The following is a 23,143-nucleotide window of genomic DNA, read 5'->3' as shown; positions in this document are numbered from 1 at the left end:
ATAATCACCACCACCACCATTTGTAACCTAACTGTACCACGAATGGAAGACAATACTTTTGTTTGATTGTTATAATTGTCTAGGAATTCATGAATATTTTGGAAATAAACAACTTTCCCACCATCTATTCCAACTAAAAACACTTATAAATTAAATAATGAGATGCATAATGGTTAATACTAACCTGTATATTACAGAAATCAGTGGTGTCTTTCTGTATTCTGTCGAAGTCCTGAATGAGACTGATATCCTTTGCCTTGTCGGGTTCCACGCCCACGCTGAATCCAAAGCCGAGGCTGTCCAGGGTGTTCTTGTCGTTCCCATTCAATTGTTCTGTTATTCCGTCAATTGATACATTCTGAAAATAAATTAATAATTTAGTATATGCACAAATATTCTTTTAGTGAGGTGCAAGTTCATTAAGAAATTAGGAACATCGAAATATACTTTTACATTCTTATTTGGATTGGACATGTAAACCTACTTACACCTATACCTTTCCTTTTCTTCTTTCTTTTTAAAAATCACTATGGAAAGAAATTGGTAGGTAACAACATCTTTAATTTTAAATATACTGCATGGCAAAGTGCTACTCCAGATGGGCTAACTAAATGTTCTCTTTAGAAATCTAAATAGGAATTAATTAAGAAATCCAGAAGACATTAAATCTAAGAAATATTTAAGGCCTGTTCACACCGGCTTGCGTGTGACGTGCACTAAAATGGTCACGCATGGTCGCACAGGTCACGCAAGCGGTGTGCCGTCTCTTTATCAACAATAATTTCAATTCTAATAAATGTAACTAACTACATTACGGCTGATAAGGTAAGTGTCACTGTGCTAAGACTATATAAATGGCAAAGGCATGAGTAGTCAGGATGTCATTATGACTTTCCTGCATGACAATGATATGAGTACAACAACAATGAAACAACGGCAGGCTTACTAACTAGAATTCCATTTTGATATTTTATTCCTCTTCAAGTTTTCTATTGCATATTATTTCCGTAGTTGGGGAAGGAAATCCTTGCATATAAACTGCAGCCTGATAGTATATCAAGAATAACTGTTCAATAATAACATGATTAAAATTATATTAAAAATAGGTAGTTAACATGTCTTGTGATTATTTATGGAAAATTTTGTAGCTAGAAAAAGTGGTAAAAATGAGATGGTGGTTGATTTTATACACGGTGTAACATGAGTAAACTGAATAATTTTAACAGCGTATTCCTGATCATATTTAGAGACAAAAATGTCCAATAAACTTTTTTGAAATTCGCCTAGTTTCAGAGATATTATTAATTAAAAAAAAAACAAGTTTTTATTGTTACATAGTTTAAAAGGCCTTTTTGATGGTGATGTTGCTGCTATGGGACGTAGTCTAAATATCCTTATTGATAGATTTCAAAAAGTGACAAGTAACACTATGCAAAAAGTAGGTTCTACGAAAAAAAAATTTAAAAATCAATTTTAAGTGACAAGTTTACCAATAACATTTATTATTTATGTGCAAATACATCCAAAAAATTGAAAAAAACAAAACAAAAAAATTTTTTTTTTGGCGAAATTGACCTAAACTCATATTAAATTTTTTACTTCTTTTGACCTCAGAAATGCGTGGTTAAAATTATTCGGTTTACTCATGTTACACCGTGTATTTTATAATTAGACTGATATTCAAGTCACAATGCAACTTACATGGTGTCCATTTAACTGATCACAATTATCCAAGTCTAGCAGCTCAGCGGGCCGCCTAACCACTTCTGTCTCAAACTGTTGAACGTCTGGCAGCTCAATGTCATCCATTGGCTGTGGCTTGCGCGGGGACTCGGCCAGGAGGATGTCTGCTCCGGCTACTGTGCCGGGCACAAACACCGGGGCGTCTGGGTTGAGAGGGGAGCTGTTCATGTCGACTGAACTGCTTTCCCAGGCGGACTGGAATATTAAATAGTACAAAGCATAAGTTGAGTTGAGAAAATGATGTCAATGAGTTTCATTGGAAGTCTAAATACTTCAGAAGACGATATACCAATGTCACACTAATTGATGTATGTGACGCAAAATAATAACAATAAAAAACAATGCATTATGTTGTGTCTAAAATCTTTGGTTGCGAATAGATGGGTAAAAATCCTTCAAGGAATGCGAAAGTAAACTACCTCACTTATCAGTAATTACATTATAAACAGATGACTAACAGCTGATTCCACACAAGTGATGCACATCATGTTTAATTTTAGTCTTGAAGTTCAATATTGTTGTTGGTATTTGTAACAATTTTTAGGTTATAACGCGTAGGTAACAAACTAACGTATATTTTGGGCTGGTGGTAATGTTTACACAATGTTATGCAATAGGCGATTTGTTTATTATACTCACATTGTCCTGACAGGGCGTCTCTGAGCGCGGCGGCTCGTCCTGGTCGTCTCCGTCAGGCTCGCTGCGCTGCTGCTCCGAGCGCTCGCCCTCTCCCTTAAAGTAGTTCCACTCGTCTTCGGACTCCTCGCCGCTCTCACCTACATTATCCGCCAGGGCACCGTCGATGTGGCTCGCCTCCACTGCGCAACAACAAAACACCACGTTTAAACACAGGCCGCTCACCATCCGATCATCAACAGGTGACACACCCTCGTCTGCCAAGAAAACACATTCTAAACGAGCAGTTTGACATTATTATAACAAAAGAACAACGGCGCACCGATACCGGCGTTTTATAATAAACACTGACGAACGGGATGTAGCGTAATGACCAACACAACGATAATTTTACCGGTCGCAAATTTCAAACTTGCGACATTCGCGGACGCCATTTCGAGAACGGCCTTTTGAGACACGCCCGTAATCCTAGTTTACATTTTAAACACGTGAAGGAGTCTGTAATAATCCTGGGTGAAACGACGACCGAGGGATGCGCCTTCAGGCGAACCGATCTATTTCCAGAACACCGCTCCGCATGAATCAACACAGAAATAACCTTTCACAAACGGATCGGTATGTGAAAGTAATTAACAACTTATAAAAATCACGTACCGTAAACGGTAATTTCACTGCACAGATTAATATCTCCACTACACTGTCGGTGTAATATTCGAGTTGTAAGCGAGCAAGAATGTACAGACAAAAGCCGGTCACAATAGGCGAGCGACCGTCGAAACAACACAGATCCAACACGCGTTCAATGAGCGACTGACTGTGGGAGAGGAGGGCGCGGGGAAGGGATGGCGAACACGCGGCCGCGGCAGAGGGGGGCGCACATCCAGGGACGGGGATGCCGTATCAATTCGTTTACTTATAGTAATAAATAATAATACAAGGAGTTCTTTAGGCCATTTGGGGCATAGGGTTTACTTGTTACTTTACCATGGAAGTATTTCACAATAAAATTAAACAATGTCTCGAACTCTCGATAGGTAGGTACCTACTTAACTAGGTAAGGTAAATATCCGCCTATTTAGGGCTGTACAAAAAAAAAATAGGTAGGTACCTGTACCTAGTACCTACCTACAAAATAAATACCTCTTCGACTAGTTTAGATTGTCATTATATACAAGGCCTTATTGTCCTTATTTTTAGCCCAGATACTAAACATGACAGTTGTATCATTTGTATGTAAACCCCAGTATTTATGTCCCATAGTATTTTGAATTTTTTGGACTTGTGGAAATTTTAATACATAATATATGCAAATATAAAATTCGTTCTAAAATACTCAAACCGTATATTTTTATAATGGAAATTTGTTTTAACAAAGTGGTACAAATAAACAATAGGTAGCAATTTTTCTTAGATAAACTTTATTTCGGTAGGTACTCATTGTTGACATAACTAATTAACTCAGGCAAACCCAAAGTCAGTAGAAAAATTTCGGGATTCGCGCTTAAATCAAATTTTCTATGGGGGGACAACCCTTCGGGCCTACACTTTTTATATTTGCTGGCTTTTTCTACTGACGGAAGATTTCAGAATAAGCGCAGAATTACAACCAGCTAGCAAAAGTATGAATCTACATCCGGCATATCGAATTCTTATTAAGTAGTTATCTATAAGTAAGTAAGTGAAGAAAAAAGAGTGTTATACTATACATATTAACTCACATTATAGACGGGTCTAACGCGAATTATATTCAATTACCTTGATTTACCTTGATTTACCTTGATTTCACTTGAATTAATTTGGGGTACCTAAATATGTAAATCATCTTGTTGTAATAACTATGTACCTAAAGTGTGGAAGACGTATCATAATATACTTACCTAAGCAGAGCAATATAAAGCAAACCAGTAAAGCAAACAAGACAACTGATAAACATCGAGTTGTGAATGTTGTGATACATTCTACCAAACTTACCTTTTAAGAAATGCATTGAAAGTGAGCGTGACGTGCACGGGCATCAAATTAATAATTGATAAATTTTGAAACACACGCTATCTACTTAGATGTTTAAATAAGTAAAACTCAAAAACGAGATTCTTTGGATTTTGTGAAATCGTCGTCAACTCAACAATGAAATCACCGGAAAAATAAGTGGCGAAATACGTAAAGGAAGAAGTCCAATGAACTGATACATTAACACTACACTCAACAACAGACTTAATTTTCAGAGCGGCTACCGCGAAAACCGAAATTGGCAAATTGCGGGGATCTTTCTCTTTTACTCTAATGAAGGCGTAATTATAGTGACAGAGAAAAATCCCCGCAATTTGCGAACTTCGATTTTCGCGGTTATAGCCCAGGAACAGATGGAGGAACATACCTAGTTCAAGGGATAGTCATTTCCTAGTGGGTCACGTCACGGCCCCCAGTATTTCACGAAAGCAATGACGATGATGCATGATGATAATATGTTCCAATATTGAGGTCATTGACATGTCGTTAAAGCGTTAACAAATCGAAGTCCCTAAACGAGTTATATATATATTTCCGTGCCACATTTGCTGTCCGGAACTTCGTTCAGGGAAGTGTCACTACTCCACCAACTGCTCCGCTCCAGGTTACACTACTTTACCTTACTTACACTACACCACATTTTAAATTAACGAATATACGATATATTATATAGTCACAGAATAAATAAATAATACTACCGTACCGTACAGAAAGGACACTTCCTACAAACCCGAAGTTTGACAGCGGTTCAGGGTCGAATCATGCTATCCCTTTCGGCTATTTAGGGTTGTCAACATTCAAGTGATTATCTTATCTGTGGTCGTGCACGCAAAAGGAAGTCAAGTGGTGCCAACCCTAATAATTGCTCGGTGCAATGCTGAGCCGAACGGAGTCGAGTTCGACCAAAGTGAGGAGTGTCTCCCCAATGATATATGTATTAGTTATATTGACGTACATGTGTGAGCTGGAGGTGTCGGCGGCGCGACGTGGTTCCTGGCCTCCGCGTCCAGATCGTCGGCGTCGACCGCGGTCTCCGGGCCGAGGTCCTCGCTGTCACTGTCCGAGTTGTCGACGCCGTTGTCGGCCAGCTCGCCCTCGGGCTCGCCGCACTCCGCCGCCGCGCCGTCCATGCCGTGGTGCTTGGCGTCAGCGTCCACGGCGAAGGGCGGCAGCGACGCGTTCACCAACGCGTTGTCCAGCCTGAATGTGATTATTGAGATGAGCGGATTCAACAATTACTCGTACTTAAATCACAGTGTAAGTAGACTCGCCTATCGGGTATGCACATCTTTGTTCACGTAGCAGAACAGTTTCCAATATACTTTAGCCTTATGTGACGATGATCGTTTAAATGGCATGATGTGCTGCAAATGGTGTTAAAGGTATGGAAATCGGCACGATTCATCTTTAGGCCATTTGAATCAATTTGACCCGTAGCACCAAAAAAAAAAACAAACGGAAAGGAGTTATGACGTAATCTTTTTTTTGTATGGAAAAAGAAAAAAAAAATTGTTCAGAAACCTATTGTGTGTGGTATTAAATGAAAGGGCATTTTGAGCCGGTTCTAAAAATATATCACATTATTATATTTCCGTCACTTGCATTCAATTAAAATAAAAATAATTTTCAAAACATACCAAGTTTGGGCTCCTCCAGATACGAAACCGTTGAATTATTTTTTGTAAAATATACCTCAAGCATTTATTTGTGTGATGATGATGATGAACACACAAATAAATGCCCTTACCAGGATTCGAACCTGGGACCTCCTGCTTCATAGGCAGGATCACTATCGACTAGGCTAGGAGGTCGTTTCATTGATAGATTGATAGATCACAATTTGTAATAATAAAAAAAAAATACTAAAACTAAATATTTTCGAAATCAATTTCTTGGGGTTAGATATGAGGATTATCAAACTGCACAACGGGACTTAATCGCGTATTTAAGTTTTAAGATTTACCTCCGACACGCAGCTTAGGAGTAAAAGGGCACAGGTGTTACTTGGAACTTATACCCATTTACAACCGCGCTGCCCGAGACTTATACCTTTTTTCACTAGGGACACAGAATTGATTCAAATGGTCTAAAGATTAATCGTGCCGATTTTCATACCTCTAACACCATTTGCAGCTGATTCCCGAATTTCACGGTGTACCGCTATTACTAATGATTAGACTTTTGCTTTATGACTTATAATGACGCATAGGCAACTTAATTTGTCTTATGTAGGTACCTAGTAACCAATGGCGAGGTGGCTATGAGACCTTACTCCACAAAAACAGGACAATGGTCTGCTTATGTTTTGAGTTGTTTATGTTCCAGTCCAATCCTTTTCTCGTATCTTTGAAATGGGGCGCCCGTTTATTTTAAATTATTTTAATTCCGGTAGAATAAAATGCGATCTGCGTAAGAATTAGGTGTAGGTATCCGAAATAAATTTAAATTGTTTTATCCCGGACGGATTACAAAGTGGATCAGACTGAAATAATAATGATAATAATGATGAAGAGAGGATCGGATTAATGGGCCGGGCCGAAAAACCCTGTTTTGCAGCTGGAAATCATCGTATTTTTTAGCATTAGGGAATCAGTATTATTATCACAGTTATCAAACATACATATCGATCTATATTTTTAGCATTCAGTTAAATGTTTCCAGTTTTCCATATATTTGTGCTCGGGAAACAGGACCCTTGTTGTTCTTATCTTCAGTGTCGGACTCCACACGATGACTCACACTAGATTAACTTAAGCGCCTCGGCCGATGCTGATATAATAAATATTTAAGATCGTGCGTGGACTCTCAATTTAGTTTAAAAGTTAGGCAGGCAACCGACATTTTCAAGGTCGTCTGGTTTTGTAGATTTCGTTATTGAGAGAATGCTTATAGTAACCTACGCAAAAACTGGTAATTTTATCGGTAGGTGCGGTTTGATTGCCTAATTATCAAATGCCTAAAATCTAAGTGAAAATCTGCATATTGGAGATATGTAGGTACTTGTACAAGAATCTGAGTTGAATATTTCTGGAGAGGCGCACCTTTTATTTCGCATCAATTATTCTTCCGATTGTGACACCAAAACTTTATTTTAAATGTTCAAGAATTTCTATTAGGGAATCTTGAATTGGTGCTTGATCGGCTTCGACCGTCATCGAAGTTAGGACATCTTAATGCTCTGTATACCTACTTATCCCTTCAACAGTTAGTACTTACTGACGATATCTGCCAAGCCCTGCCTTATATTCTGCGTCTACGAGCCCCGATGCACATGTTTTCGTCTAGTGAGACCATTTTTTGAGGTCCTCGCGTTTGTTCAAAAATAATGTTTTTGTTTAAAAATTACTAATATTTAATGCTTATACTAATGTAATTTTATTTTATTTGGTAATACTCTGCAATAACTAAATCCAAATACAAGAAATACCGTTTGTACTGAAAGAAAAAAATAATGATTTTTTATTTTTTTATTCACGGGTAGGATAACAACATATGTGAAAAGGGCTATTACTAGGGAAAGCAATATTAGGGCTCTGCCACTGCCAATATACTGACAATTTTGTTTCGACCCCATGCATGCAGCAGTGCTGTAGGAGAGGACAATATGATTTGGACAACGTTTTTGAAAAGTCCTTTTTTTCAGCAATAAAAGTCTCATGCAATTTTATTATACGATCAAAATAAACTACATTAAACATTGCTATTATGGTTTGGGAACCATAATTAAAAGTAAGTAATGGGTTACTGGGTCATTTTATGTTCATGTCATCAAAATTTATTTTAAAAAAAAACAAAATTGTTGCGTGGAACTAGACGAAATAATTTGCATCGGGGCTCGTATGTCTATAAATTAAGAATAATAAACATTATACAGTTACCCAAGATCCATGGGCGGGCGGTTGTCGGCGGCGATGTCGCGCGGGTCCTTCAGGAACACCACGATTATGGAGATATTGTCGCAGGAGCCCTGCCTTTTCGCCTGCACTATCAGCCGCTTCGTCACTGCCTTCAAGTCATCTGTGGACAACGACGCTCTTTCAGTGCGGAGTCATTAACACATCACAATTAGATATGAGTCATGGCAATGTAGTGTGAAACTTTAGGAGAGCTCCCAATGAACGGACAGACTAGTAGTTAATTGCAAAAAATGCGAGATATCTAGTAGCTAATAAAGTACCGGTCCAAAATATTCATAGTAACTTTCGTTCTCTGCTATATGAATGAAGAATGCTCCTTGTGTCGAAACGATTTCTGTATAGGCAAGTAACTTAAATATGAGTTTTGATTCACAAAAGGCTTGACTTATATAACATTAAGAACCAGGTTTAGATTAAAAACATAAAAAAGGAAATGGTCGTGGAATAAACATTAATCAGGGAAAGTATTTTCATTTCATTTCCTTCATTATCAATCCATTATTACCGACTACAGCACACAACGCAATCAACTTAAATATTGATCTGTTACGTTGATAATCGCATTCCTATATACGTAACATGCATAATATGAAGGTAGCATTACGTTCACTATTTTAATGAGCCAAAATACCTAGTCTAAATTCCAACATTGCTACGAGACGCAACACCATCTTAATAATGTAGAGATAATGAAGGCACGAGCATGTTTTTTGTTTATTTGCATGTTTAAAATGGCTGATGTCGAGTGATGTCTGATATCCCAACAATCAATAAACTAAAAGTGACCAATGCGGTTACCAGGTTATCACACTGATCCGGACCCGGAGCGCCGTGCGAATCCACATCAAGACCGCCTAAAATCTGAGTCTAAATCTTAAGTCCCAACCCCACATCTTACAGAAATCATATTATGTATATCCTAAAGGGAGGGAAAGGGTCGGTAAAATATCACATGATATTTTGTGACAAAATATTACGTGTATATTTTTAATATACCTACAGCACGAAATTAAGAATAAAGGAAGCAATATTTAGCAGTAAGCTTAATCTATGTATACTGGAGTGGAATTACAGCCGCATAAATAAGTAGAGCTCCAGTCGTAAGTCGTCCTGAATTTCTCAAGTCTATTATCATAGCTAAAATATCAGTGTGTCATCCTGCGCCAAGGTGTTGCAAAGTCCATTATGTTCGCAATTTGTTGCAGCACAATGGCGAATGGCTGGGACGGATATGGAGCAACGATGTTTATGTTTCTATTGGTCACAAATCTGAGGCGCTATTCGACTTGGCTTAATGATATCCTGCGAGAACCATTTTTTTGCTTTGACCTGTCATGACATTGACATAAAATATGATTTATATTTTAACTCGTTATACTTAGCTTAGGTATTTCGGTTACATCAGGCCTATGGAACTCTCCGCGCGAGCTCGGATTTATACCTACGAATCTGCTCCCGTTCACGGTAGAAAAGCAAACCAGTTGGTTGCCACACGCGCTCGCGTATGCACGTCACCGCGCGCCGCACTGTCAATTTTTACGATAGTAACAAGTTACGTAGTAGGTACTTACCTACTATTGAATTTCTTTAATTAAACATGTAATATTTATTATTTATGACAAATGTATAGTTTTAGATATCTATTTGAAATAGGTAGCAAATTTTTAATTTATTTTGGTAAATGTTTATTTTAACGACAGTAAGTTAACTTTACACCGGAAAGTGCCTACTCATTTTTGCTCTGGTTAACTTATAATTAATTACCTGTATTCATGGGGTTTCTATTATTTTTCTTTATTGTGTAACATTAAACTAATTCTTGCTGGAATTATTGCACGGTTTATAAAACGGCGTAAACACTGTGGTTACTGCAGGGATATATGACCTTTTAAAATGACTATTTCGTAAACACTAACGCATAATACAATAAAGTAAATACATACATACATACATAATTGGAATATTATCTAGCTTAGCTTTCTTTTTATTTCACTCCGCTGTTTAAGTAGGTATTTATTTATCATTTCTAAGCGTCAGCAACCCTATAGTTCGTTTTTTTTAGCATTAGAAAGAACTCCACAGAAGTAAGCGTACAGTTTTTATCAGGCTCTTTAATTGTTAATAATTATTGAATTATCTAATGTAGCACGGTCAATACATATAATTTACTTCAAATTATTACCGCTAAAAGTACCGGATTTGGAACCACAAGCTTACTTCTGCGAAGTTCTTTCTAATGCTAAAAAAAACGAACTATAGCGTTGTGCCGGTGCGCGCGGTGCGGGGAGCGGCGCGTTGAAGGTCACTCCATTGTATTTTTGTGTAGGTATCAAAACGGTAGGTATTTGCGTTTTGTTTGAGAGATAAGTATCTGTTCGTAAGAACTATTATATAATCTGTGGTTACATTAATATCAGAATATTTCACCGGGCGGTGATATCGTTACTTTTCACATAAGCGGGCTAAGTGGCTACATATAGTTTATAACGATGACTGACGTATTTTACTTTTTGACGTTAGAGGCTGCTGGCATGGTGACCATAAATATGACTTGTTTGAAGAAAGTATTATGGCAAAGATTGAGAGATTGTAGATATGACAGTGTCGTAAATTTGCTATGTCACGAGCTGTCAAAAAAGTATGAATAATTGCGCCCTCGCATGTATGCAAGGATGTCCTTGTTCTGTCTCGCGGTGAGTCAGCGTACCGCTATTGTGCCCCTTCTGTACGTGATGCGCCTTAGGTGTCCAAGTCCGTTATCCTCGTTTATATAATTTTCGCATGTTACTGCCTACATTTTAGCAGTCACCGTTATTCAAAACGCGGGCTGCGAAACTACATTTCGTAATTGCATTTTAACCTTTTCCGTCAGACAATCAGCATTGTCAGCTTGAAATGTTTTTCATTTTGTTGTTTGTAATGGTAAGAAATAAAACAACTGTAGTTTCATTTTTAAAGCTTGCTTATGCATTTTCATTGAAATGAACAGAATGTCTACAATGGTAAACATTGAAGAAGTCCATTCTAAAATTTCTCAACAATAGGTAGAGCAACTAGAGATCTAGCGCATACCGCGAATGATTTCTTAAAAATATCGCGAAGAAAATGGGTCAATGAAAGTAAGCCGACCACAGTAAACTACACGAACAGCCAGAAGTCAAAAGTCAGTCGGAATCGGTTTTTTTACAAAGAGTACCTAACTTAAGTAATAAGAAATGCAAACAAACACTAAATTTAAGCGGTTCTTTCTAAAAGTGTAATATTGTAGTGTATACTAGATATAGTTATGTACGTAGTTCATTCTGAAGGTAGTAATATGTACATATTACATTGACAACATAAGTCACGTGAAGGGCGGCTACCGATCCTAAACAACTTGAGTGCCGTCGAGCCCCGACGACGTTCTATGAATTCGCAAGAAACAATGTTGATTAAACATGACGAGGCCCAATTGGGCACGGGCGACACCCGAGCCTGGTAATATATTCATCAGTCGCGTGGAATTTGCACGTTATCATACTGGGCAATAACGTCATACCTAATAGCGTTAACTGGAGGTGCGCTGAAAATTATTGGGCTAATTGGCTGTGTTGTCGCATGACCTGAGGACACGCCCTGTAGGGAGCGTCTAGTCGCCACTGTTGATAGAAGTCTACACGGAGAAAAAAATATTTTACAATATTACCAGATTGTATAGTAGTTATGATTCTGGTGTAGGAAAACAGATTTCAGCCATGTTTAATAGACTCGTATTTTGGACAATATTAGAATATTCTAGTTAAAATATTCTAGTACACTAAAACTCTGATATCGTTTTGGTAACAATCTAATAGTAACAGAGTAAAATATGCATTTAGCATACAACACTTTACAATAATTGCGATGTTTACAATATTTATTAATTCGGTTCACCATCCTCTAGTTTAACACACCAATAATAAAAGTGTGTATTACAAAATCTTTGTTTAGGGTCCACCTTATGTAATTCATTTATAGGTACTAGATTTTCTCGTACCTGTTAGCGGATTTTTAATACCTATTACTTACTCGAAATTTCTTGATTACTATGAATATTTTTACACATAACTAGATACGTTCTCTGTTGTCTAACATACTCTTTTTCATGATAACAATAAAGAGTGGTTCCAGCAACAATAAAAATTGTTGGCATTACAATATTATTGCACACTAAACAAAATATTATTTGCCTGTAACGAAAAACTGTTCAGTCCACGATATGAGCTAACTGCGGCCCCCCGCACCCCTGCGCCGCCGCCCGCAGCGTCCAGAACATTCTGTCATTTTCACCGAAGTCCGGACAGAGTTCATTTCAAGTAACGCCAATAATAAATGAATCAGGTTGCATTCCTGTTTAGATCACCGGTTTTAGCAAATAAAAGTGTCTGTGTGTAGTGAACAAAGGCGGACGAAGCGGATAGCGGTTTAATTGAAAATTTATACATATGTTGCTAATAGTGATAAGGTTATATTGTTCTGTTTGTGTGTTGTGTTTGCTACCAAAATTATCTCTGTGTTATATTTGCCATACGCTCACTAAAATTGCGGCCGATAATTTATGTTATGTACTACTAAAATTAAAACGAATTTAAAAAAAAGTTTGTTTTTACTTTACTCATAGTAATTATTTAGGATTGAGATTTTTCTGTTTATGTTTCAGGCCACCACACCTATACCACAAACATCATTATTGCGGACTAAGCCAATGTAGGTACTTACTGCCGAGTTAAACAGAATAATGTTAAACACCTTAGGTAAGTCTTCGTCGCAACAAAAGCATTTTAAAGCGAAGACTCACCTAAGATATTTAACCTAACTCTGTTTCACTCGACAGTATATTACAATTTCAGTCCGCAATAATGATTTACTGAACACAAATATAAAACCCGTTAAACTCTACAATATATATAGTAAACAGAACATACTGTTTATTTCATGCCACAACAATTATATTTAACACAAACATAAATCTGGTATTCTCCAATACTGCATATAGTAAACAGAAATTGTTGATTATTTCAGTCAGCTAAAATTATACTTAAAACTAATAAAAAATCTGGTGAACACTAATGAAATATCTGATAAACTCTACCCTGTCCTATAATGATGGCTACAGATAGGTTTTGTACACTACACAAAATTTATTTTCTACGATACTAGGTATGTGGGTAATAGGAACTAGAAATTATGTTTTAAAGAACTAGAATTTTCTATTAATGTGTAAAAAAAGTCTAGTTGTCACATATAATACAATAAAATCAAGTTAAATTTACAATATTCTGGTAAAGAACACTAGATTTTTTTCTCCGTGTAGTTATTAGCGCTAATTAAATGACTAGAGAAAAGTTTTCAAAATACAAGGGTACTAAAATTAAAAGTCTTGGTAATGGTAATAAAGTTAGTAATGCGATAATTTAAAAATCATTTTTTGAATGTTGATAAACAAAGCTAGTGTTAGATAGACAATGCTAAACCATCAGCCTTCCTCTTGCCACTTTTATAGCCAAAGCATCATGAACGCCATCTCTGCGCATCTCCTTTGAAATAATTAACGAAACAAAAAATAATTTGTTAAGCACAAACCCTGATTAAATCTTTATACTTATTATGTTATTCACCGTAGGTACCTATAGGTAATACACATAGAGAGAGGTACTTATCAGAAATGTTGTAGGGCTCTGCAATAAAACCTGTCTAATTAGGGAGTGCCCTCATAACTCTATGTCTAAGTAACTTAGTTGCAAAAAGTAAAGGTTCATGTAAGTACGTAGTCCGGTGAAGCACCGAAGAGCGTGTACTCGGACAGCACACGCCTTGACTTTGCTCGCTATTTCGGGGCGCGGCCGCCGTCGCCGCCCTTGCTTTTTACCCTGTTTGGTCTGGCTCGCGGCCAACCGCGCCCCGTCGTGCTCTACGGGTTTAAACGAACTCGGCAAAAACTCATACGAGTCATGATACTAATAAATATTTCATAAAGGTTTAGTTTTCACATAACAGCTATTAGAACCGGAAAAAAGAGAGCGGTAACAGCATACTGGTAATTCTTACAACTATCAACTGCCAGTGGTATTTGCTGTGGTATTTAAGTTGTTTTTATTTACTAAAGTCTAAACGATCAATGCAGAACTCCTTAGGAATCTCAAGCTGCAAAGCACGAGTCATCTCGCTAAATTAGTCGCATATCTCCGACACCTAATCAGATGGAAGTATTTCCTTTCACGCGACGCGGAAGCGGCCGCAGAGTTATCTGGATGACTCGGATTGGAAGCCCTCTGCGGGTTCAGCGGAGGCGATGATCGCGGCGATTACCGCTCACTAACGGCGCGCCGGAATGCGATGCGCCGCCATTGTTGTAGCCTGCAGCAAAAACTCGTGCAGCGCTGCACCTGTCCGTCTGTCTACACCTGACCAAGTGAAAAAGCCCTATTACAGACATGATTACCTTCTATGTCTTCTTACATGCTTTTTATGAATATTAATTATTAATACCTATTGTCGTCTGTAATCTACCTTCAACAGTTGTCAAAGTTAAAAAAAAAAACTAGAGTAGAAGACGACGTTGTTAATAAAACTCAATATTAACTTTCCAAGAAAAAGTACAAGGATCTTCACGTGGATATTATATTTTCTTATCATTCAAGAACTGGAAAAGAACATAACAAGAAGTACGACTACTCAGACTACTTTTAAATGCAAAAAACTCAACATATTTGCAAATTAATGATGATCATAAACGCAATTTGATAAACATGCACGATATACTCGTAAATATACGATTTGCCAAACCGATTACAAGCCGCGCATTGTATGTATAAACTATGCCGCGATAGTGTCCCGAGCATAATAAGATAATAACGGAGGTAGGCAGGATAATTGTAGTAGGTCGGAAATCGTATCTAAGGAGAAGGCAGACGCAGACAGGGAGGGAGGCAGAGGATCAAGTGCAATTTTCCGCCGAGTTCAGTGCAACGTGCATACTCCCAGACTCCCTGCACAAGTTCTACATAAATATCGACACCTAAGCTAATTTTATTCAGCAGCGCGGAGTATAAATTTCTCTGCAAACATTCATACATCATAGATGCTAGGGCCGTAGGACTTATCAAAATGGCCACAAATAGGTACGTAGTCATTAAAAATAATTTAGCCAGCGTTAATGGTTTCATAGTGGCCTCATAGAGCCGTATTATCAAACGTCACGCCACAACGTGGGATAATGGCCAATAATCAAGACAATATTTTATGAGATGAAGAATGACTAAGCAATAAAATTCTCAACTTTAGTTGAGTAATATCTGTATTAGAAATCAATTTTACAATTCTAATCCGAAGCAGTGAGTCGATAACACATTTATTCCGGCGCTCAAAATGTGCCTGCCCGCCTCTTTAACATTTCATTGCCAGTGCTTATATGATATGAATCCTTCCAGCCAGCTTTGGGCTGGTAGTTTGAGTAGGGGGGCACCTCCCAGCCGCCATTGCAGTTGAAAATAGGAGCCTCGGTAAGCCGTTTCGAAGCAAAGTGCTTTTAATTCAATGCCGTAGCTTTCTGTCGTTTGACCGACCAGGCGAAAAAGTTGCTAACGAGGTGATTTGAAACGTTCATAATTTGTCCACAAAAAAAAAAGTGCAAGTGCAAAAGACTCGCCCACCGAGGGTTCCGTACTTTTTTGTATTTGTTATTATAGCGGCAACAGATATACACAATCTGTGACGGTTCATGAGATACTGCCTGGTGACAGACAGACGGACAGTGGAGTCTTAGTAATAGGGTCCCGTTTTGGTACGGAACCCTAAAAAACGATCATCATAATACCTAAACATCATTCTATCATCGTTGCTAAGCATTAGCCTCCTGACGATTGGTTGTAAACAAATTTCAAGCTAAATAAAATCAGTTAGTGTTTTAAATGGGGCCTCGAGGATAGATCTGCATTCAAGGACACCACTTATTCTGTCTGATCTTATTTGCCATCTTTAGAATGTCGTCAATACATTGATCTGATACCTAAATGAGTCATCATAACAAGCGAATTTTTATTAAATCCATATGAAAAAAGAACTGGACATTATTTCTTAAACGCATATTGTATTTGTTAAACATCAAACTGAAGAGGTTCCTAATATTGCAACAAGAAACTTTGCTAGTAGGAGGCGGTCAGCAAAAAATCGATCAAGTCAGGAGGGAAGCGGCTATTACGGGACAAGACAGGAATATTAAACGGCCGACTAGACAACACGGAACCGTGTAGCATTTACTTTTAGGGTCTGTCGTAAAATGTGAAAAAACGCGAAATGGAAATCTACGGTGGTCGCACCCCTCATGCTCTATTAATTTTGATTTGGGGAGTTAAACATGGCGAAATGTCACGGAGGGACCAAGGAAAGTGGTAGGTTGTGTTTTGTTTTTCCAATGTCCTCTTCCAAAATTGGCAGAGGATACTTAAGAGATCACTTCAGTGTTTATGTAGCTAGTCCGTCAGTCATGTTTATTCTCAGAGTCACAGAAAATTTAAGTTTTAAATACTTAAAAAGATAGTTACTTATATAAGGCAAGTCATTGTTTGTTCAACAACAAAATTAGACCCACTAGTTTTCTGAACATTTTACGGGATAGAACGAGTGCATTTCATGTGCGAGTATTTCTACGGTGTGTGATATGGTCCTTTCATCGTGGTGAATGCATCTTCAAGTGTAACAGTTATTATATCATCTTACGTTGGCGTTGGATTTGATTAGATCAAATTACGGAATTCCATTGCGTCCGCCATATAATGGAATGGTAGCATGCGTGCGGCGCGTCCGGAATGTGCGTGCATTGTGCAAGGATCACATCACCCGACACCGCCGCCGCCGTTGCGGTCTAACTGTATCACTATCCCACCAAAAACATAAATGTAAAAAAGGAGAGCCAAGTTCAATACAAAAATTATGCTTGGCTGTGGGGCTCGCCGCAAAAAGAATGGAGATCTAAATGAGTGCCACTGCCAAGTTCTATGCAAAATCCAAATATGTATTTATAGGAACAAAATAACATTATAAACAAGTATTAAACTCTATTTCTTTGCTTTATTGGATACCTATAACAATTGCTGTTATTTAAAAAAATGTGAGATCTTAAAGTAGGTTAGATTTGACTTGGCCAGTTTTCATTATATCAATCATTTTATATATATTGTAATTCTGATAAAACCTGGACAAGCCAAATCTAACCTACTTTAAGATCTCACATTTTTTTAAATAACAGCAATTGTTATAGGTATCCAATAAAGCAAAGAAATAGAGTTTAATACTTGTTTATAATGTTATTTTGTTCCTATAAATACATATTTGGATTTTGCATAGAACTTGGCAGTGGCACTCATTTAGATCTCCATTCTTTTTGCGGCGAGCCCCACAGCCAAGCATAATTTTTGTATTGAACTTGGCTCTCCTTTTTTACATTTATGTTTTTGGTGGGATATCAATACTTTTTGTAAAGAAAACTAGGCAGGTATTGAGATTTAATGTTTTTTCTTGTGTTTCCGCTGTATGGTTTTTACTTCTGTTCTTTGTATAATTATGTGGTGCCGCGCGCCGCCGACGACACACCGTTGGCCGGTTGTTTAGAGCGTATTACAAGTTTTTTGTATGGGGACACCACTTATTTTTTGACTAAACTTTATTTTAATATAGCAAATATAATAATACATATATTGGGGTAGTTTCAAATATCTGCTTGTAACGGTTCCAACGCTACAATAAAAAAATATTTTTTGTATGGGGACCCCCCCTATTTTTTACATTTTTTTTATTTTTAGATTTTTTCCTACGCTTACACACAATAACCGAGCTGGATTCCAAATTTCATCCTTCTAGGTCATCTGGAAGTAGGTTAGGTTTAGGTACTTATATGTCAGTCCCAATAAAAAATGGTTTTTTTTGTATGGGGACCCCCCCTATTTTTAAACTTTATTTTATTTTTAGATTTTTTCCTACGGTTACACACAATAACCGAGCTGGATTCCAAATTTCATCCTTCTAGGTCATCTGGAAGTAGGTTAGGTTTAGGTACTTATATGTCAGTCCCAATAAAAAGTGGTTTTTTTGTATGGGGACCCCTCCTATTTTTTAACTTTATTTTATTTTTAGATTTTTTCCTACGGTTACACACAATAAACAAGCTGGATTCCAAATTTCATCCTTCTAGGTCATCTGGAAGTAGGTTAGGTTTAGGTACTATAAGTCATAAGTCAGTCTTAAAATTTACGACTTTTTGACCTTCATACCTTTATAACCGTTTGAGCTAGCTTCATGAAATTTGGGCTTCTAGATATCCTTATGGATATAATTAAACACACGTAGTTTTATGTGTTTACGTCAAAGATGTTTTGAGTTATAGAAGGGTCAAAAGTGGCACCAAGTGGTTCGTGTAATATTACACTCGGCGCTGGCTAGCCAGTTCCTTTGCTTGAACTTGGCTTGACACGCTGCCGCGTGTCTAGATATCTACGGGGATTGCTAATGCCAATGTGACCTATATTGTTGTTAACAGACCTCAGTAGAACTAATATTAACGATACTGTCCCATTCCATTCCGTCCAAATTTTATTTGTTCCTCGCGGATGAATACCGTCTACGAAATGAAGTAAAATAATAGCTTCCCAACACGGTATTACACGACCAAATGTGTTGCTAATTAACTAAATGAAAAAGAAGAAATGCGTTTCGTTACATATCACAGCCAATAAATAACTAATGCTGCAAACCACTCACGGCGTATCTGCAAAAGATATTAATCCACCACTCCCAACAGCTGCGAAACCGATGCATCATACCCATTTAATAAACGTTATAGCGGCGCGCTGATATGCAGAATTCATTGCTATCTCCACTTAAACGTTGAAGTGTTAATCAAAGTTATCTACACACACACACGAAGCTTTCCAAGCTAAGCCGTGATGGCGACAAATACAACTAACGTTGCATTAACCACAACCATGAACAAACATTTATAGATCGAGTCCAAATAATATAGCAACAGATGTGACGAGTCAAAGGACATGAAGCCCATAAGGAGACGACTAACAACAAAAAACACTTTAGTAGCTGAGATAACATGTCGTATGACACAAAAATACATCATCAGCATCTATTTTCAAACGCAGGAACAGAAGATTAAAAAGTTTAGAAGAAAAACAATCCAGTGTGTTAGCTAGAAATAAACTACTCAAAGAGATAAGTTCGCTTTTGTATTTGGGATTGTAGTCTGTTTTTGTGTTTGAAGAAAAGTTAATCGCGACTATAATTGACTGTTGATTGAATTCCTTAACATTTTCTAATTCCAGGTTGGGACCTGTGGTATTACCACTAACAAGCGTACGATGAGGCGTAATGGAATTGTGCGTCAACTTTTGTGCACGCTCGGCGTTCATTAGTTAGGTAATTGGTTTGCAAGGGTGTTTTACGAATCGCTTACAGAGCAATGGCAACCTGTAGAATTGCGCTCCCCCGATCAGGCATTATTGGTATGGATCTCAATGTCATTCTACACTGGTTCGTCAGAAAACTCGGCATGGATTTATTCCATAACACATGGGAATACATGGGCAGCTAGGCGGCCGGCTCGAAAGAGTTAACGCGGGCGTGCACCGCCGGGAGTCCCTGTAATTAACGCTCGCAGCACCCGCTCGATTCTATTGGAGCACCGTAATTGGAAGTCCGCCTGTTCGACTGTCCATGTCGCACCATTGCGCCTGTGCGGGGTTTGCTGGAGTTGTTTTAATTGTGAACTGACAAGAACGCCGCAAACGAACTATTAATGATCAACGCTGAATAAAACATTTTAATTATATTAACATCGGAGACTTTTTTCATTTTTATATCTAGTGTGCCAGCCTATCTGTACTCAACTTCAACGCTGCGCAAATACGCACGTAAGAATATAAATCTGTGCAAAATAGTGATGTTAATAATCTTGCACCGAAAGGTTTTATAGTAAGAGTGAGATAGATTCAGAGTAGCATCCTGCATGTTTCTTTAGCAAGTGCATTTGCCCTTCCTTATTATCATCCATTATTCACCGTAATTCTCAAATCGAATCAAAATGTTCTGTTAATTTAATAAACAATTTAGGCTGCTAGCTAAACCATTTACCTTTCCACTACGCTTCATATTATCCCTCCCACGCCTGGTATTACAAATCGCAATGAGGGAGCCCGGAATCCTGCATTGTTCTAGTTTTAGTGCCTCATAGGGGAAGCGTGAATCAACATCCATTTACACGCTAAGCGACCTAAATTTCAGCAAAATTTAACACAAAGTAGACTATGTGGTTACGCAAGCCACGTATGCAGTTGCCAAGTGAAAGTTTCCAGTAATATACCTACATATGTATGTAATATACTTAGTATCTTGGTTGTCAGAAATTGCAACTGAACTTCAATCGATAGTTATTTTATTTTATGGCTTAATAACAAAGGCTAACATCTCTTTGGCATGCAACGATTCAAAATAAATGGCCATTATTCATGCATTTAAAGTATGGTATATAAATTATTTCAGTATAGCATAGAATATGCGAGTGGTTTTCATTTTCGTGCAGCAAATCACGCGCGCGTCGCATTTATATGCGAAAGCTTGGATCCCACGCAACAAGTGCCACTTGGCGGCAACCACGGCCGATATCGAGCAGACGTCTCACATTGATTAATAGCCCATAGTGATGACTAGACAATCATACATAAACCCATGAGAATGCTCAATGAGCACCGCATAAAGGAAACGAGACATTCACTTGATTATCAGAGTATAAATATGAAACCATAAATGTCGCGATAAAACGGCGATATTTTCCGCGAAACCGGGGGAGAAATTGCGTTCGTTGAGCCATTATCATTCGTTATCTATATTAAACTTGTTGCAAATGTGTCATGGTACACACATACTCGTATAGCAAATGCATGTATGTATAGATGCAGTTTTTAGATCTTATCTTATCGGGCAACGGGCAGTAAAGATCGATAGCATGTTCTTTTTGTTTTGTAGTCCTCGTTATTTCAATGAGAGATAAATAAAGGGCAACACGCGATGGGTTCAGAGCGCGAGGTCGACTCGGACGAGGCGAAAACACACCCGACGTGGAGGAAAATCACGAACCGCGGCCACGGACCTCGCTCGCGCCAGACGGACCTAAACTACACATAATACGATAATTGTACCTAACAACTCTGTAGCCGTCTCTATCAACACAATACATGATTCATGCCGAGTTCTCGGGTGTGAATTGTAGGTATATCCTAACGAGCGTTTACGTATTACTTCTTACACTGAATAATAATTAAATTCACAGCATCGCAAGAATATAATGAAGTAGACACTGGATACGTAGGCCGAACTGGGTCCTGTTACGAGATTAGCCCGAGGATATTGACAGAAAGCAATGCAATAAATGTGGCGACTTACTGTGTGCTAATGCAAAACCCGTGTCGAGTGGGCGAGGACCGACAAAAATATTTTATTTTGTGAGGGTTGCGCGGACCAGGTGGTATGTTTACGGTGTTAAATGCTAAAATAAACGAGTAAATGCTTTGGAATAGTCAGAACTGCTGGATGTTACTGCTTCAAGTATGACACTTACTGCTCATTGTATTTCTCTAGTATCTTAATAAGCCCACGCGCACCTAACATTATAGTAGTAAAGTTATTTCTAAGACAGCTTATTTTCAGCTATAGGTACATTATTACTGTTTAGGTTAGTATGATAAAAGACACCAAGTACCGACCTAAATATGTCAATTGAGGAAAGTTTTAATATATGATCAATGCAGGTAGATATTATTATCATTCATTTCATGCCTTCAATTTTGTCGAAGGCAACAATCGCGGAAAAATTCATATACACCTTTCACATTATTCAAAGTGTAAACTATAAAAAAGTATCATGAAAAAAAAATAAAAAAATATAAATATAAAAATGTGTCATGGGATTAGTTGTCAAGCGGACCCCAGGCTCCCATGAGCCGTGGCAAAATGCCGGGAAAACGCCAGGAAGAAGAAGAAGAAACTATAAAAAAGTAATGCTGATTGTAGAAGTTTCCAGTAGAAATGAATGCTATCAAGCCCTGGACGGGACGGGACGGGCGGGCGGTGCCGGTGCGGTAATTGCACCGAGATCAGCCTCCCGGTCGGCACTTCATTTGCGTCCTGCGCTCTCTGCGGCGCAATCAATCGCAATTTCCGAACATGCGACTACGTTATCGAGTTAGCTGATTGAATCTTGGATTAGCTCTCACCAAAGGATGAAGAACGGTTCTTCTTTATTTTTACTCTGCTCAGGGCATCACACAGGCTATATTCTTGACGCATATAATTCATAATTCATTTATTGCATTTATAATCATGTGTTACATAAGACCTTGCAAAGGGCATTTTACAACTTGTGTTTCACATGAACCCTGTTAGGGTACATAGCAATTTATTTATTGTTGTATTAAATTATATTGTGGTTGTTGTATTTATTATTATTAGCATATGATCGAAATAGATCGAAATCGAGATATGTGTCAACATATGACTGCATCATTTAGACTATACATATAAACAATAAAATCTAACATTATACATTTTTAGTAAGCCTACTCAGGCTTACAATATTTTTTTTTTGTAATCCCTTTTCTTACATTTTCTTATAATCCCTTATTTCCTTCCTCTTCCTCCTTATTCTTTTAATTATTGGAATCGGTAAATTAATTATTTTTATTCTTTACCTTTCTTCCTAGATATTTCTGGAATCTAGGTATTAAGCCTCCGAAATGTCTAGCTTGATAGATAACTGAACT

The 23,143-nt window shown here is 37.8% G+C and overlaps 1 protein-coding gene across 1 annotated transcript in view; it reads right to left on the bottom strand.

Annotated features, from left to right (window-relative positions):
- The window catches only part of LOC134665515 (uncharacterized), a 130,056-nt gene that overhangs the window by 5,969 nt on the left and 100,944 nt on the right, over positions 1 to 23,143 (bottom strand). The window contains exons 8-12 of the mRNA XM_063522490.1: positions 8,268 to 8,406; positions 5,345 to 5,589; positions 2,383 to 2,561; positions 1,702 to 1,938; positions 185 to 358 (exon numbers count right to left, since the gene is read on the bottom strand). Coding sequence (XP_063378560.1) covers positions 185 to 358; positions 1,702 to 1,938; positions 2,383 to 2,561; positions 5,345 to 5,589; positions 8,268 to 8,406 — 974 coding nt within the window. The remainder of the gene's footprint in view (positions 1 to 184; positions 359 to 1,701; positions 1,939 to 2,382; positions 2,562 to 5,344; positions 5,590 to 8,267; positions 8,407 to 23,143) is intronic.

Source organism: Cydia fagiglandana, chromosome 6 (genome assembly GCF_963556715.1).
Source record: "Cydia fagiglandana chromosome 6, ilCydFagi1.1, whole genome shotgun sequence".
NCBI lineage: Eukaryota > Metazoa > Arthropoda > Insecta > Lepidoptera > Tortricidae > Cydia > Cydia fagiglandana.
The sequence above is the reverse complement of the archived record's forward strand: the minus strand, read 5'-3'. Positions and strand labels throughout refer to the sequence as shown.